The sequence below is a fragment of the Hevea brasiliensis genome, chromosome 18 (genome assembly GCF_030052815.1).
Source record: "Hevea brasiliensis isolate MT/VB/25A 57/8 chromosome 18, ASM3005281v1, whole genome shotgun sequence".
NCBI lineage: Eukaryota > Viridiplantae > Streptophyta > Magnoliopsida > Malpighiales > Euphorbiaceae > Hevea > Hevea brasiliensis.
The window spans coordinates 37234932-37252217 of record NC_079510.1 but is presented as its reverse complement, the minus strand read 5'-3'; the positions used below and the strand labels follow the sequence as shown (position 1 = coordinate 37252217).

The 17286-nt window shown below is 31.6% G+C and overlaps 3 protein-coding genes across 6 annotated transcripts; 1 reads left to right on the top strand and 2 right to left on the bottom strand.

The window, feature by feature from the left end:
• Positions 1–1847: 1847 nt before the first annotated feature.
• LOC110673072 (uncharacterized) lies at positions 1848–4586 on the top strand. 2 transcript variants are annotated; one of them, XM_021836086.2, is made up of 2 exons: positions 1848–2303; positions 3054–4586. In XM_021836086.2, exons 1-2 carry the CDS (start codon positions 2241–2243, stop codon positions 4149–4151), a joined length of 1161 nt encoding a protein of 386 aa, XP_021691778.2. In that variant the 5' UTR covers positions 1848–2240; the 3' UTR covers positions 4152–4586. The 2 variants fall into 2 exon arrangements, with proteins under 2 accessions (XP_021691778.2, XP_021691777.2); XM_021836085.2 differs by having other exon boundaries at positions 3051–4586.
• Positions 4587–8739: 4153 nt separating this feature from the next.
• Positions 8740–9867, bottom strand: LOC110673076 (lisH domain-containing protein C1711.05). The gene has a single exon (XM_058141252.1). The coding sequence runs from the start codon at positions 9865–9867 to the stop codon at positions 9160–9162; it is 708 nt and encodes a 235-aa protein (XP_057997235.1). The 3' UTR covers positions 8740–9159.
• On the bottom strand, positions 8777–16833 carry LOC110673035 (SUPPRESSOR OF GAMMA RESPONSE 1). 3 transcript variants are annotated; one of them, XM_021836015.2, is made up of 7 exons: positions 16419–16833; positions 15700–15832; positions 15278–15464; positions 14471–14946; positions 14008–14337; positions 12630–13910; positions 8777–12533 (listed from the first exon to the last, which is right to left on the bottom strand). In XM_021836015.2, exons 1-6 carry the CDS (start codon positions 16424–16426, stop codon positions 13857–13859), a joined length of 1188 nt encoding a protein of 395 aa, XP_021691707.2. In that variant the 5' UTR covers positions 16427–16833; the 3' UTR covers positions 8777–12533; positions 12630–13856. The 3 variants fall into 3 exon arrangements, with proteins under 3 accessions (XP_021691707.2, XP_057997234.1, XP_021691705.2); XM_058141251.1 differs by lacking the exon at positions 16419–16833 and adding an exon at positions 16111–16412; XM_021836013.2 differs by lacking the exon at positions 16419–16833 and adding an exon at positions 16111–16412 and having other exon boundaries at positions 8777–12448.
• Between the last annotated feature and the right edge of the window lie 453 nt (positions 16834–17286).

The following is a 17286-nucleotide window of genomic DNA, read 5'->3' as shown; positions in this document are numbered from 1 at the left end:
ATATATTTTTTATATCTATTCTTATGAATTATTTATTTTCAATGTAAAAAGAATAAAAATAGAAAAATATTAATAACATAATAATATAAATATGAATCTAATTATTAATATATTATTAATATTACTCTTTGATTTATTATTAATTCGAGAGATAATATTTTATAAGTGGTATAATGCCAGCTTTATCATAATAAATTTTAAGAAATCATAATTAATTAAGTTTAAATTTAATGGTCCTTAATAATTTTTTTGTTAGTATTGATCCTTAATTAAAATTAAATAAAATTCCTTTTAAGTGATTCATTTAACAAATTTTAAAATTAATAATAATCTGTGGATGATTTATTTTATAGTCATATTTAATTTTAACTAATATTCATAATTTTATAAATATTAATATATTATTTCATTGCAATAAAAGAAATCTTTGATGGAAATTCTGTGCAACTAATAAAATATTTTTAAATATACATAGTAAAAAAATTAATTGTAAATATAAATTTGAAAAATTAGATACTAATAAAGTATTTTACTTAATATTATAATACTATCAAATTTAATAAATTAAATTTGAAAATTTTATTATATCTTTATATTTTTATTTAAATTTATTAAAATTTTCACTGCAAGAATTGCATAATTTTAAATTTATGAAAACAAAATTTTATAATAGTTTCTCAAATGAATCAAATGAAGACTATTCTTATCACAGTAAAATAATAACTTTGAAACATTACTAAGAGTATGAAAAAGAAAAAAGATTTTTTTAATATCCAAATTATAGGATAAAATTAATTAAGTTTATTGTCAAAATTAATTAAATTTGTTAAAATTAAAAATTTAATTTTAATCAATTAGTTAAATCAATCAAAATCACCAAAATTAAAATTATCAAAATAATTTTAATTAAAAAAATATATTTTATGAATAATATTAATATATAAACTTCTTAATAGATTAGACTTCTTATTAGATTAGTATTCTTAATAATCTACTTATATTTTATAAATACAAATAATATATTTGTAATATTAGTATATAGACTTTCTATTAGATTAATATTTTTAAATTTTATTCAATTATAATTCTATATTAATTAATTAATAATTTTATAATAATTAAATTAAATATATAAAAATATTTTTATCTATTTAAAAATTCACCCCTCGTTGTTACATATATATATATTATAGAAAAATTATAGATTATATATAGATTATAAATAATTTTTAAATTTATTTCTTTAATTAGAATATACCTTTCCTCATCTAATTGAAAAAAGTTCTCTCATTTTCCATTTTGGATTATACATGAAAACTCCCCTAAATACCTAAATCAAACCCAAAAAGCTATTTACCTTTTTCTCCGATTTCAAAATGAATTTATATTAAACTAAAAAAAAAAAAAAAACCATGTTTGACCGCATCAAAACGATGCGTATTAACCGTCTCAATCCAAATTCAAATAATTAGCCTACCGAAATTACCCCTCATATTCAGAATCCTAATCAATCACGCAAGGGCAAACTAGTAAATGCGTTTAGGCTACAATGATTATTTACGGGTGTTAACATTTAAAACGCTGTAAAACAAGCGAAACGGCTGACTGTAATATGCTATCAAGTATCAACTGCCTCAGGAAAATTGCCAGATCAGCACAAATCCTTGTAGGAAACGGTTGAATGCAAATCACTCACATAGTAATCTCCGTGTGAAAATAATCTCAGCCGTCCGATAAGCTTGTGGAAGATTTGTGCAGTGTTGAACAGCAAAGCATGATTTTTTTTTTTTACAGATGACGAGGAATTGCTGGAGCATAGGAGGGTAATCTAAATATTATAAAATATTATATATAGTGCTTTGTCTGTGTCCATATCTCTCTCTATATATATTGGGAATTTTATTTTCTCGGAAAATAGAGTTTTATCTGGTGATTGAGATTATACAAACCACCAAACGGCTATACAAGCCACAGAGAGAGAGGTTGAAAGAGAGAGGGATCCTTAGGATTTTCTGGGATTATACTTTCCTGATTTTTCTTTTGGGAATTTGGGTTGGGGGTGCTGGTTGAAGAGGGGAGAAAGGTGTTTGATCTGGGTTCTTAGTGATCTCTTTTCTCTCTCAATTTTGTTTTGAGAAAGATGGGTTTAAACAGAGAATTTGATTGAGCATTTGTGTTTTTTTTTGGGTCAATTTGTAGGGTGGTATTAGAACTTGATCATAGAAATTTTTGTGGTAATCATGTCTGATGGGTATTACAATTCGAAGAAGACTGATGATATATGTGAAGACGTTTGTGGCCGGGTAAGGCTTTGATTTTCTTTTTTTCCTTCTTCTCCATTGATATTGGCCTTGTTTCGAGTTTTTGAGGTAATGGGTGTCTTGTGCTTTTATCTGCCTTGGATTAACGTTTAATGCTTCAGAATATAAAAATTGTTGGGGGGGGGGGGGGGGGGGGGGGGGGCGCGCGGGATTGCTTTTATTTATCTATTCTCCTGTTAGTGGCTTTCTGAGATTTTTATTTAAATGAATTATGATATCGCAATGCATTAGGAAGTAATATGAACTGGTTTTTGAGTTTACTGTTTTTGCACATGAATTATTTACGGCTTGAAATTTAAGATTTATTTATTTATTTTTATTTAGATTGCTGGGTAGCATTCGCCTTTTTTTTTTTTTTTTTGCTATATGTCTTTCTTGGAGGAGGAACACTGAGACTTGTTCTTCTGAGACTTAATGGAAATTGCTTAGATATATCTCTACCTATTTACCATTAAAATTAAGTTTTTTTTTTTTTTTTTTTTTGGTTACCTTTCTGGTGGTTTATAGAGTTGACCTTATCCTTGAAGGTTCACATAGAACAAGCTGAATCAGTATACTGGGGTGTTTGAATTGCATTGTTAAGATACTGTGATTGGGTATCAATTTGAATGTTGTACACCAAGCTTATTTAGCGATAAGTTGTTATGCTGTATAATATTTTGACGTGGTATGGTGCCATATATTTAATCTGGGTGTCTTAGGATTTTATTTTTCCTCTTTAATTTGCAGCAGGCCTCCGGTGTAGCTTTGAGCATGTCAAGACTGAAGTGTATTTTGCGAGGGTTGGATTTGAAGACCTATGTATTCTTGTTTGTGGTTGTTCCATTAGGATTGTTTGGATTGTATTTGCATGGCCAGAAGATCTCCTATTTCCTAAGACCATTATGGGAATCTCCTCCAAAGCCCTTTCAGATAATTCCTCACTACTATCATGAGAATGTTTCAATGGAGACTCTTTGCAGGCTTCACGGGTGGGGGATTCGTGAATCACCTAGACGAGTTTTTGATGCAGTTCTATTCAGTAATGAAGTAGATATTCTTACAATTCGATGGAAGGAATTGTATCCTCACATAACTCAGTTTGTACTTCTTGAATCAAACTCAACGTTCACTGGCCTACCCAAACCATTGGTCTTTGGTAGTAATCGGGATAAGTTCAAATTTATAGAGTCCCGTTTGACTTATGGGACAATTGGGGGGAGATTTAGGAAAGGGGAAAACCCCTTTGTGGAAGAGGCCTATCAGCGAGTAGTACTGGACCAGCTTATTAGAATAGCAGGTATAGAAGATGATGACTTGTTGATAATGTCTGATGTTGATGAGATCCCTAGTGCTCACACAATTAATCTCTTGAGGTGGTGTGATGACATCCCACCTATCCTTCATCTTCAGCTGAGAAATTACTTGTACTCTTTTGAGTATTATGTAGATAACAAGAGCTGGCGTGCTTCAGTTCATAACTACAGGACAGGGAAAACTAGATATGCTCATTATCGCCAGGCTGATGTCCTCTTGTCAGATTCAGGTTGGCATTGCAGCTTTTGTTTTCGATACATTAGTGACTTCATATTTAAGATGAAAGCTTACAGTCATTATGATCGGGTGAGATTCTCTCATTACTTGAACCCCAAAAGGGTTCAGGATGTGATTTGTAAAGGGGCTGACTTATTTGATATGCTTCCTGAGGAATACACATTTAAGGAGATCATAGGGAAAATGGGTCCTATTCCTCATTCTTACTCAGCAGTTCACCTTCCTTCGTATTTATTGAATAATGCTGATAAATACAAATATCTCTTGCCTGGTAACTGCCAGCGAGAACGTGGCTGAACTGCTGAAGTTTCTTGGAAAATAAGGCACATTTTGTAAACGTTGGAGGTGCATATTGTTCTTCACACCAGAAAGGGCTGTACTAGACACTCCATGTTGATGGACTGATAGTGTGTATTGGTGTGGCTATACCTTGTATCCAACAATATCATGTCATTCTTTAGAGGGATGTAGGTATGAGCTTGATGGGTTATTGGAGTATGAGTAGAAACGCAGTGTATTCCATTTTTGGTTTTGGATTTCTTCCATTTTGGAGGCAGGTCCAATTTTTCCAGGGGATAGCTGATTGTGAGATTGGACTAGCTTTTTATGGCACCCTTGTTGGTATGGGATAACCCCCTAAATTGAATGAGAGTACAATGACATTTTCCCAGGTTTTTTCTATGATGGGAATTTTGGCTTTTCTCTAATTTATCATATATCCATGTTTATTTACCCTTTCTTTTGTATTGTCTAATTTTCGTTGGTTCTTCCATTGATCGAAGTTCTGATTTATTCATTTTAGATACCAATACCATTGCAGATCATGAATCATGTTTGAACATTACTGCTTTCTCTTCCATCTTTCTCTTCTCTTTTTATTTTTCCTATTTTCTCTCTTTTTGTCATATTTTATTTAATAGAATCCAATGTTTTCTCTGTGGAAAACTTTCACTTCTAAATGTAACCAGATTAATAGTTTCATAGTTGTTAGCTTTATGATTTTCAACACATATTATGGTCCATGAACTCTATTTCTTGTGATTAGAAGGAAGCTTCTTTTGTCCTAAAGAGATGAGCTTTTTTTTTCACCTCATTTTTGGAGTATTGACTGGTAAATTTGTGGAACACAGTTGGCCAGGTCTCTTTCATATATGCAACAATCAGAGGGATATAACAAAAATTTTTTCTGAAACTTATGTTGGAGAGATTTCTTCACTCTAAAAGGAACTGATTTTCTTCTTTTCCCACTGTTAAATTCATTCCCACTCTGAGATGACTTGGTCTAGGAGACTTGAACCTGTTAAAGATTTTTCTTTCAATCAACGATTGTGGGGAACAATGGGTGGAAGTCTTCTTCTCAGGCTTAATCACAAAGTGCCTTTTGGGCAACTTTGATGTCAAGCATTAATGATGGTGTTCAGTAGTCCACTAAAACATAAATAGTAGATAAATATATGTGGAATAATAAAGAAAAAAGATTCCTCAGTATTTGACTTATCAGCAATGTGCTTCCCTGGTGCTGCTTTTACCTGGGTAGTCTCTGTTGTTTTATTATTAAATTTCTCTGTTGTAAAAGGAGCTTGTGGATTTGTCTTGAAGCAAAAATAAACACGATATAGAAGTTTCTTCATTGGAATTTCCATATCCGCATAGCTTAAATCCTGTTTGCCATCAACTATACTAGCAATAAAAGATTAAACGTCTTTCTAAGTCGAATTCATGGTTGGTTATGCTGTCACCTTCCTTTTTGTCTCTTCAAGTTACAATTCAACACAGCAGGAAGATTGAAGCATAAACGATATCTCACTTTCCTTTAAAAAAAAAAAAAAACAAAAGGCATACTTTAAAAAAGATTAAATAAATCTTTTAAATTTTTAAAAATAGATCAAAATAAGCCATTAAAAACAAATAAATCCTTTAATTTTTAAAATATATAAAAAAATTAAACTATAATTTATCTCTAAAGTGTCAAATAATCATTTTTAAAGTGTTTCAAGGCATAATTAAGCCTTTAAACTTCAAAAAAGATCAACGAAGTCTTTCAAATTTTTTAAAAATAGATCAAAATAAGTTATTAAGATATATAAGCCTTTAACTTTTAAAAATATATAAGAAAAACAATAATGTGTCTTTAATATAAATCCAATTAAGTCTATGCATGAAAATCTTTAAGTGTATAAGGTCCTTAATAGCAATTCTACATATTTAATTTTCAAAGTCTCAATGAATATCTGCAGCATCATAGAGCAGATTAGTAAATTACTTTTTATCTAATAGTTTAAGAAGCTGTTGTACTGACGAAAATAATAAATTCATTAAATAGTTTCTTGGATCATTTGACAAAAAATAACTTATTAATATGTTTCAAGATGTAATATATACTTATCGAAATGTTATAAATTATATATGCAGGGATTGCTGATAAGTATCTTGTGCACTAAAAGACGTGACTTTAGTTGGATTTATGTTAAAGAAAAATTATATTTTAATTTTTTAAATCTATTTTTTAAATGTTAAAAGACTTATTTATTGCTAAAATATTAAAAGATTTATTTGATTTATTTTAAAATTTGAAGGGCTTAGAAAAAAACCCAAAAACTTCTCTGCTAAGTATTGACCTTTTTCACCTCATCTACGCACTAAGTTTTTCTTAAAAAAATAAAAAAAAATATTCACATAAAACCTCTTCCACAAGTAAACCTGTTTTATAATAAAATTTTCAGAGGAAGAGCACAAAAACAAAATCCTTTAGATTACATGGATTAGTGGTTGAACTTAAAGGGTGATTATTAATATCTTCTTCTTAACTTCCTCAGAAAAGTCTGCTCTACCTTATCCCACCCCATAGAATACAAGGTTATGGAAATTGAAACAAACAGAGAACAAGATAATGTTATAATTAAATTATTAAAATTTAGTATAATTTGCAATTAAGTATCTGAGATATAGCAAAATTCATGTGTTAATTCATGATTTTTTTAATAACAATTTTGTCTTTAATTCTGTTAACAAATTAATCCCTGTTTTTTGAATTAATTGTCAACTACTTTTCAATTTAAAACAAAGTCCCTAAAATTTTATTTTATTAATAAAATAATTCTTATAATTTTGTTTTATTAGCAAAATAGTCTATACATCTATATTTTATATTTAAATAAATTTATAAAATTATTTTATTAATGGACGGTAGGGGCTAATTTGTTAATGGAATTAAATTTTGAGGACCAAATTGTTACTAAAAAAAGTCAGAGATTAACTTGTCAATTTTGCTATACCTTAGAAACTTAATTGTAAATTCTGTAAATTTATTTATTCAATTGTATATCAGGTAAGTATTCGATTAATTGAACCAAATAGAATTAAATTTTGAGCTAATCATAATTTTAGCAACTCTAATTATATCAAATGAACTGAATTGAAACTAAAAGAAAAAAATTAAATCTAACTGAAACCAAAATATTTGATCAGTTATTGATTATAACTGAATTAATCAAAAAAATATAATATATATTTTACATTACGATGAAAAATAATTATAAATTAAATATTATTAATAAAATTATAAAATGATAATTATAAATAACATGCTATAAATAAAATATAATTAATATTAAATAATATAAATTTAATTATTTTGATTGGTTTAATTATTAAATTAAAAATAATTAAATCAATAATAAAATAAAAAATTTTAAATTATTAAAAAAAAATTAAATCAAATTAAATTCACTCTTACTATAATAATTAAATTTTATCAAATTAATTAATCAGTTTAATGCATACCCCTAAATATATCATCATTGAAATGTTTTTTTTTTTTTTTAAAAAAAAAAACTTAATATTTAATAAATTTTGTGCCAGTTTATTCCAACCATTGACTAAGAACTAGAAAATTAGTTTTTGCTTCGTAAGACCAACCTTTTTTCCAATTCAATAAATGCATCTCTATACATGCAAAGACTTGTCAGTAATGTGATGTTAATAAAATAGCATTAGGAAATTGGAAGTAGTCCTTGAACATCAATTCTAATAAATGCAATTGGAAGGTGTGGGCACATGGGTTTTTAACATAAACCAAAGCAAAGCAAAGCAAATTCAAGAATTCTCAATTTTAAAATAATTAATATATTATTAAAATAAAGCTCACACACACACACTCACATATATATATTCAATGTATCTTGTCACTCTATTTTTTTTCATAAACCTAAATAAGTTTATAATTAAATTTAGATTAAATAAGTTTTTGTATTTTTTAATTTAGGTCAAATAAATTCAAATTTAATAATTTAATTTTTTTAATAATAAAATATTATTTTTTGATTTTTTAAATAATAAAATATTAAAAATAATTATTTTAATATTAAACAATATTTGTTGATATTTTTATTTTTTTTTAAATTTTATTTTAATTAAAATTAATAAATAATTTTTAATATTTAAAACTAAAAAAATAATATTTTATTATTAAAAATAATATTTTATTAAATATAAATTTATTTAACCTTATTAAAAAGTACATAAGTTAATTGACTCAAAATTTAATTTTAGACTTATTTAACCTCTCTTAAAAGTACATAGACTTTTTTACATAATCCCCTTAGCCCGCTCTAGAATTATAGAATTAGGAGGAGTGACATCCATTGTTTTTTTAGGATTGGCCCATGCCATTGCACACCTTTTTCTTGATCAAATTTCACACATTCCTCGTGCTATTAAGCACTTAAACAATTTGAATGCTTTACATTCAAAATGCAGAAATGAGAGAATGGAAATTCATAGGGGAAAAATTTTAATGCAAAAAATATGTTCAATTTTGTAATTCTAATCAGGACTTCTCCATGAAATAATCATTTCAACCTTTAGAATAGATGGGAACAAAGAATTCAATCATTTCATCAACATAATAAAATTGCTAAGGATGCCAAAATAGCACAACTGAACTACATTCTTTTTTTTTTCACCAAATTCTCAGATTTTTTTACAGACTGCTGCACCTTCTATATTGTTTTCTTCCCTAAAAGATGCAAATATTGCAAAAGTCTTAAGTGTCATGTTTTAGTAAAATACACTGTGCTTTCAATTATAAAAAATTGGTTTAATTTACCCATCTTGAGTGTCTTGACATAGAAAGGATGTGGCTTCCCAAACTAAGCTAATCACTGTCCCAATTCTCATCCACCTCTTTTGGTGTCTTCTTACAATTCACTTCGTGCTTATGGTGAAATTCCTCATTTTCACCTCTGGCCACAAAATTATGTTTTCCGTCATCGCCTGCTCTCATGTTTTCTTCAATATCTCATTCCTACACTACAACTTCTGAATCACAATCCTGGGTCGTTTTTCTTGCAGAATGATCTTTAGCATTTGTCATGAAAGAGCTAATCCTTGCCAGTTTCCATCCACCACTTTGATATACTTCTAACTCAATGAGAACTTCATCATTTTCAGTGGTATCATTCACCTGAATCTCATTTCTCATCGTAGGATATATATCCTTTTCTTCATCACTGCTGCTCTGGAAGTTGTGAATTGCATCTGTGCTTGATGCTCTCAAGTCATGTTCTTCTTGCTCAGAATTTGATTCCCACATTGCATTGTCAAGATCACTCAACATATCTTCTGATTTATGTACCTTGCTCTGAAAACTGTGACTTGCTTCTGCTCTTGATGCTCTCAATTCAAGTTCTTCCTCAGAATCTGATTCATGTATTGCATTGTCAAGATCGCTTAATATATTCTCTGATTCAGAATCTTTTTCAACCACCTCTTCAAATCGAGTTCCTGCATTTCTTCTGAAACACTTAAAATGATAGACTCTACCAACCCCATCCTGCTTCCGGCAAACATCTCTAGTTCTATTGCGAAAACTGTGACCTTCGTTGGAATCATCAGTATCACTCTCAAGATCATCCCCAACGTCATCAGAATCCCACTGATCATTGCCCTCCAACATGTTGGTACCATCATAACTATCAGCACTCTTCTTCTCACGTCCACCCTTCCAGCTCATTGCTCCTCTATCCTCTCCAACAGGGACTTCAAATCTACGTGTTTCAGATCTTGCAATCCTTCCACCAAAATCTTCTTTGTTCCAATATCTAATCTTGCCAAATTCTTCTTTTTCTGCAGCTTCTTCTGCAGCCTACTCTTTATCTGCAGCATCCTCTATTTCAGTCATAAAAGTCCTCCTGCTCACTATCAGCAAGAGGCCCTGGATGTTCCAAATTATCAATGAACTGCATTACTGGCTGTTGGTCCCCTTGAAAGCATAAGGATTTCCTTCCTTCTTGTCAATAGCATTGAAGAATGTGGAACCAACTTTTTGGATGCTAGCTATGGCCACTGGGTCCTCAGGGGTTATACCCATTCGCCGGAGCTGCTGCTCTATTTTCTTGATGTTTAACTTCTGAGATTCAAGAGCTTGCTCAAATCTGGCTTTAAATAATGCCTGCAAAAATTATAGCACATCATAATCCATAAGCTTTAACAGCTTTGAATCAGGATTAAGCCTACATCTGAATTAGAAGTAAGCCTACATCTGAATTAAGTGTCTATGGAAAAAAAAATCCCATAAATAATTGCACAAATTTTATCACAACTACGTTGCAATTTTTCATGGACTCTCATCCTCAGTCCATCTATTATGATCACAGTTTAACATTGAGATCTTAACAAAGCTCTGCTGCCAGCTGCGTTCACATTATGAATGTTTATTACAATGCCACCACTCAGTCTTGCAACCATAGTGGCCATTTCCTTTATTTTTTCTTTGGGGAAGTTGTCACAGCATGCTTGTACAGTCTCATGAAACTTCCAATGAAGATGCATGTTCTGGACAACACCTCCAAGACTCCATGAACACCAACAGGAACATAATTTTTCTTCCTAAAGCCAATCTTCTTGAATACCTAAAGTTCTTCTGGTGTCAACACCTCAGAGTCATGAACAGGGAGTGGAAGCTCGGTAGCTCATATTTCTAGCAGTGCAACTTTCTTCTAAGCCTGCATTGATTAAATTGAAAACGGTAATTCTCAAACTATCATAGACAACAATATATTCTAAGCTGAAAAAAAGAGAAAAACCAGTTCTCATAGCATGACAACCAACTGGAACTTGGGAGTCACTATCAAATGGTGAAAACATGATTAAGCATAGAAATATTTGACATTTTTTTTTTGCTGAGTTTTACCATTGCAGATCATAACCATTACGAAAATTGTCAGAATGATCGACATCACAACAAATGAAAATCATGGACAACAGATGAGGTTCAAGAAGAAAAGACTGAAGAGAAAGGGCTCCTAGCTTAAAACTCTTGCTGATAGAAATGGAATTCAAAAGCAATTTAATCCTACCTTATTTAGGAGTTCTCAAGGATCTTAAAAAATTCTTTATGTTCATGTATATTGTGCCATCATCCATGTATAATTGTTGCTACGTTCACAACATAACCTAGATTCCAAAATGTAAGCATTTGTGATCTTGGGATTTCTTGGCCACCTAACTTTGTCAACATAACCTAGAACTAAATACCTAGAAAGAGTTATGAATCTTTAGATGATATCTATAGTATAAGAAAAGCATTTCAATTTAGAGAGATACAAACTAAACAAATTGTGGCTTAAATTCCTATGAGTAGTACAACATACAGGTACTGACCTGCAGATAAAGAGGGTATCAGCATTATGTTTAGAGAAATTGGAAAATTTTATTTAAACTCATTTCCGAGTGCCTCACTACAAACACTCAAAGCTTACAGCATCTTTTAAATGATGCTAGAAAAGCCTGAACCATATTGTGCAGCTACCAATATTTTATTTAGTGTCATAATCTAGACTATGTTGCGTGCTTAAACATAATTATACTTGGATTTGAGATTGAGGCATAGTTCTGCTTGACTGATTTGAGGTTGTAAGTTAGACATATAAGAACAGGCATGCTATTCAAAGATCATTTTATAATTCTAGAGGAATTGTAGTCTAAAATTCTACTACTTCCCCGTGAGAGGACAGATGAGTACCTTCATACATAGAGCTGTAAATGCACTAAAAGGTGCACAAATCCCTTCCTTACAATGAAAAATCTAATACAACCACATTCCTCAAGCTCACCATAGATGCCCCATGCATTGAATCTCTTAAATCGTACATGCCAACACACCTTCCTTTTAATGTTCTACATTAAGACAGTGAAACAATCACTAGTCTAAGTCCAGTAACAGGATTAAGGAAAAAATTGTTGATCAAGAAACAATTCTACTAACATATATAACTACAAGTAAAGCAAAGAAGCATAGTCTCTTGAGATAATAAACGAGCCTCTCCTCATCGGTCATCAATTTCTTCTTGAATTTTTTTGCTCTCCCAATCTCTCTAACGGTTTGCCAGACTCTTGTTGCATCCGCGTCTCCACCCTGTCTCATGTCATGCTCCTCCCTTTCGAAGCAGACATTCAGCGACACCATTCAATATTGAAGGGATGATTCAATGGGGAAAATGAGGGAAACCCATCATCACAAGTACTATTTATTTAATTGCATCAAATTTATACAAGTGATCTTTGGAACTACATCCTTTATTGACATGGCATTTCTGCAAATGAAGTAACCAAATTCAATCAGATACTATCACGTAAATAGCTTCCAATCCAATCCCAACAATCCAATGAAGAATGTTGCTGAGAAAACCAACATAATAAATAATTTAATGAATAAAAGAAAAACCCATTAAGCCTCTGTTTGTTTTGCTATTTTTGAATCCCTTTTTTCACTACCTGGAGGGATTGGATAAGATGAAAGAAGGCAGTGTCTTCAAGAAATGTCTGTGAACGTTCCCCTCAGAAAACATTTAATTTGTTAAAAAAAAAAATCTCTCTCTTTGGCTTTCTCCTTTTCCCATGTTCATTGTTCTTCTTGCTTTTGGATTCCTTTGAGCTGAAAATTTCAGGGTTTTAGGCTTCGGGGTGGGTTTTCTCTCCTGGTTTCTGTTTTCTGATACAGTGTTTCGGCTGAGTAAACATCAGAGCCCTAACAACAGAGCAAGTAAACGACATCGTTGAAAAAATTATTATTTACTCTCTAATTTTAACCAAACTAACTATTTTGGCCCTCAATTTTAAAAAATACATTAATTAATCCGCATGATTTTGCTCCATTTACCGTTTATCCCCTCTTTTTACACCCTCTTTTTAAATTTAATATTGTAAATTATAATATAGTAATACTTAAATTTAATTATTAAAAATATTGTGAATTATAATATAGTAATACTTAAATTTAATTATTAAACTTCTTTTGATAAAAATAAAAATTTAGTTATTAGTTAGTTTTTTTTTATGAAAAAATTGATCAAATTGACTCAATTTTATATTATAAAGTTCTTCAAATGTTTAAATTTCAACATTTCAAAATCAAATGAAAACTATATTTTTAATATGCATATTTTTTATAAATTTTTTTTATACGAGGAAAGAATATAACAAATCAAGAACTTGGAATTAGTCAGCAGAGTCATAATTGCATGAAAAGTTTCCTTCAATATTCCTAGAGATGATGCCCAAGATTCAGTTGTTGCTTCCATATAGTTTTAAAATTCTGAGCACCTAGTGAGATCATCTGCAGCGAAAGCCATGAAAGCAACAAATTTATCGAGGCCAAAAGGCATCCTAATTAAAAACATCCCTCATCAAGCATAACATCTAACACACATTAGGACGATTAGAGCACAAAAGTTGCAGCTTCTGGGGCTAGTGCTTAATATATATCTTGTACACAGCTAAATCAGTCTTTAACAATCACACAGCCTCATATTTTGAGCTTGGTAGACTTCCATACACTCCAATAACCAGAAACAGGAGAACTCCGCTGATAAAGCAATGAAGCCGACTCTTTGTTGCTGAACAAAATGCTGGGAAAACCAGAAAACTTCGGCCAGAAAATGGGACGACAAAAAAAATGTGGCAAGCCATGTCGTTCTTGGGAGCTTGCCCAATTATGTATCTTCATAATCGGTCAAACCAATCAAGAATACTATCCTGAGAACTAAACTGAAGATCCTGCGGAAACATATCAGCAGTTCAGATCATAAAATCGCGCATTAGTTGTTGAGTAAAATAAACATTCTGATGAATTGGGATAAGAGGTGAGGCTTACAGCAAGCTGGAAATCTGGTGGAGTGTCCAGCTCCAGGTTCTCGAGGTCAGCAATTCCACAAGATGCATTGTTATTGTTATTGTTATTATTATTTCCAGTCACTTCATTTCTACTACTAGCAACGCCACCGTCTGAGGCATTTCCTGAATTGTCGAGAAAAAGTGAAGAAGAATTGAAATTCTCTTTGCACAACAAAGAATCATTGATGCTACTGAATTCATAGTTTTCTACATCCTGAGATTCGCCAGCCAACCATGCTGGGTATCCCACATCATCTTCAGGATGAACAGCACGTACTTGGACATCAGATGCTCCTTTAATGTCTTGTTCCTAGAGGGCACAAAAAATTAATCTTGGATAAGAATTGTGCATCGAATGAAATGAATTTGAGCTGTCATTACTTATTTTAATCATACTTTGTTAAATTCAGGTCACACACTTGGAAAGAGGAGTACTGAAATACCTTGTCATCAGCAACATCATCAAATGCATCGGATTTCTTCGGCCGAGGTGGATTGGGAGGATTGGTAATGGGGGTCCTTGGACTGGTATGAGGTGCCAAGATATCAGAATCTTCAATAGTAAGACCATCATCATTCATGTCAGTTTGCTTTTGCGGTTGGTAGAAAATTTTGGAAACAACATATTCACCCTCTTTTTCATCTTCATCAGTCCCCAGATGGTATTGATGCATCACCCAATTGGATTTATCAGGTTTGGACCCCTTCTTTGAGCTTTTATAAAGAACCATGATCTTCTTGCAGCCTTTCTGTACTCCATTTTCCATCACAGATTTGGTCTTGCCTGTCTTATGCCAGCGTACATGCTCCTCATTTGAACCTTGTTCATTGTGGACCTTGCGTCGCTTCCTTTGACCAGTAGCATAAGCATTGATGGTTTTGTGAAAAAAATGGATATTGCTTCCATCCTTCTTAGCACCTGAAACCAATTTTGAATGTGAACATAAATTCAGAATACTAGTTTGATTCACCAATCTTTAGATTGTTACTTCTAAATTCAAATCACTCATGTAATCCATAAAGTAACCAAGCAAGCAATATCAAAGCTAAATGAACTTAAACAGAACATCTGATAGTAGATTTAGAAGTGTTGAATATACAACTTCTTCTGTTAGTCAGCTTATTCTGTCCATTTGCTTCAGTTTCCATGCACAACAGTCGATGAACTCTCACTTGAAATATAAATCAGTGGTATTGGTTTGGCATTTGGAAGAAGTAAAACAGAAATAGAGGAATTGGGAACTCCTTACTAGGAAGGTTTTCAGGGTGGGTATAGCAAATTCCTTTGTCCTCAACCAATGTAGGAATAAATTCGTCGATGAATGCGTGTGGTTTTGAGTCGCCAGTCCCACATTTAGCAGCTAAATGTTCCAAGAGCTCTGCATCAGATGGATCAAACTTCACACCAGCAGGAAGACCAGGCCAATCATGAGAAACCTGAGAAGGAGAAATTCCAACTAAGACTTCAGAAATTAATACACCATAGAAATGGAGAGCCACCCAGAGTTCTATGAAAAATTGTAAAAGCTATTTTGCCAAATTCAAAACAAACACAGAGAGAGAGAGAGAGAGAGAGAGAGAGAGAGAGAGAGAGAGAAAGAGAAATGTAGCTCGTAAATGGGAAAGAAGAAAAAGGCAATCACATAAAGAGCAAACGAGAGTTGCAGCTTACATCACTGTTATCTATACAATGATGACAATTGGGGCATGCGCGATTCGCTCCATAGTCTTTGATTTGATAAGCAGAAGCTCGAGTCGGATTTTTCACTTTCCTCGCAATTGTTCGACCATCAATAAGCCAAGCCCTGCAAAACAGCATCTAATAAAAATGTACACACAGAAGCTATTACGATAGATAGTACTGAGCCAATACTACTTGAAAAGAGTGAACGTATAGAAACCAGAGCACCCTTGATCATCATATACCATTTCCATTAAAAGGGAACCAATTTGGGGAAAATTTGAAAGTTCATCAAAAGTGGGCATCCAAAAGCAATACCAGAAGAACCCCATTAACCAAAACTAAGCTGCTATGTTACACAGCCAACAATACTTGAAAACACTGAATTAGAAGGAGCCATACCACCCATGAACATCAGATACCATTACCATTTACAACGAACCAATTTGGGGAGAGAAAAAAAGTCGAAAGGGGATAAAAAAAATTATTCAATCAGACCCATCAAAACCAGGGTAAGAAAAAGCAAAAACCAAATGAACCCATTAACCAAGATGAAAGAAAAGTTCCAGAGGTCCTGTAAATTTCAATTTCTCAGCACCCAGTGTCTGAATGATTAAAGGGAATCAACGCAACGATGAATTTTCTTCAAAAAAGAGATAATTATTAGGATTAAAAATCACAAATTTGTTTCCAATTCGTCATAAGCTTACCTTGCCATGTCTAAACAGAGAAAGAAGTGTGTGTCTTAAGCTTTATAAAACTCTCTTCCCTTTCTCCACTATGCTAAGTGAACTTAGGGGAGAGAACGTTGTCTTGTCCTGTCTCTGCAGAGCGGGAAATTTTAGCTTCGTGGAAGCTGTGGAGGTTCGGATCCAACCTCTACGTTCGGGGTCAAGCATCTTCGTTAACAAGGTCAGCCACGTAGGAATGCTGTGGGTCCAAGGTAGACTGAAAGTCAACCCGAGGCTGTAGGTTAGGACACGAACCTGAGCCCTGTCGAAAATTGTTGATGGCTCATAAGCGGTCTGGACGCTGTTGGAGTGTCATAATTGTAAATAAAGGGAAAATTGACTTGGGTCGCAAGCTATAGATGGAAACTCCTCCTGGGATTTGAAAGTGGTGTTTCCTTTTCCTTACGCGGTGAGATGTTTGCAAATCAATTTAGAAATTGGGAAGGGTTAATTGCACGAACTGCACCTCAATTTTTAAATAATTGTATCATTTTAATTAATTAATTAATTTTAATTTATTAAAATAAAATTATTTGCTTTTAATTTTATAAAAAAAAATACTTTAATCTATTATTATAATAATAATAATAATAATAATAATAATAATAATAATAAAATTACTATTTTATCCATCTTTAACAAAAAGAAAATAATCATTTTATTTTTTTTCTATTTTTTAACATTTTTAATTTTTTATAGTAAAACTAATTAATAATTATTTATTAATAAAATTATTATTTAATCAATGGATTAATAATATTATTTATTAATTTATATCTATTGTTTATTTTTATTTTTATAAATTTTAATTAAGTTAATTAATAAATAATTCTATTTGTCCAACACT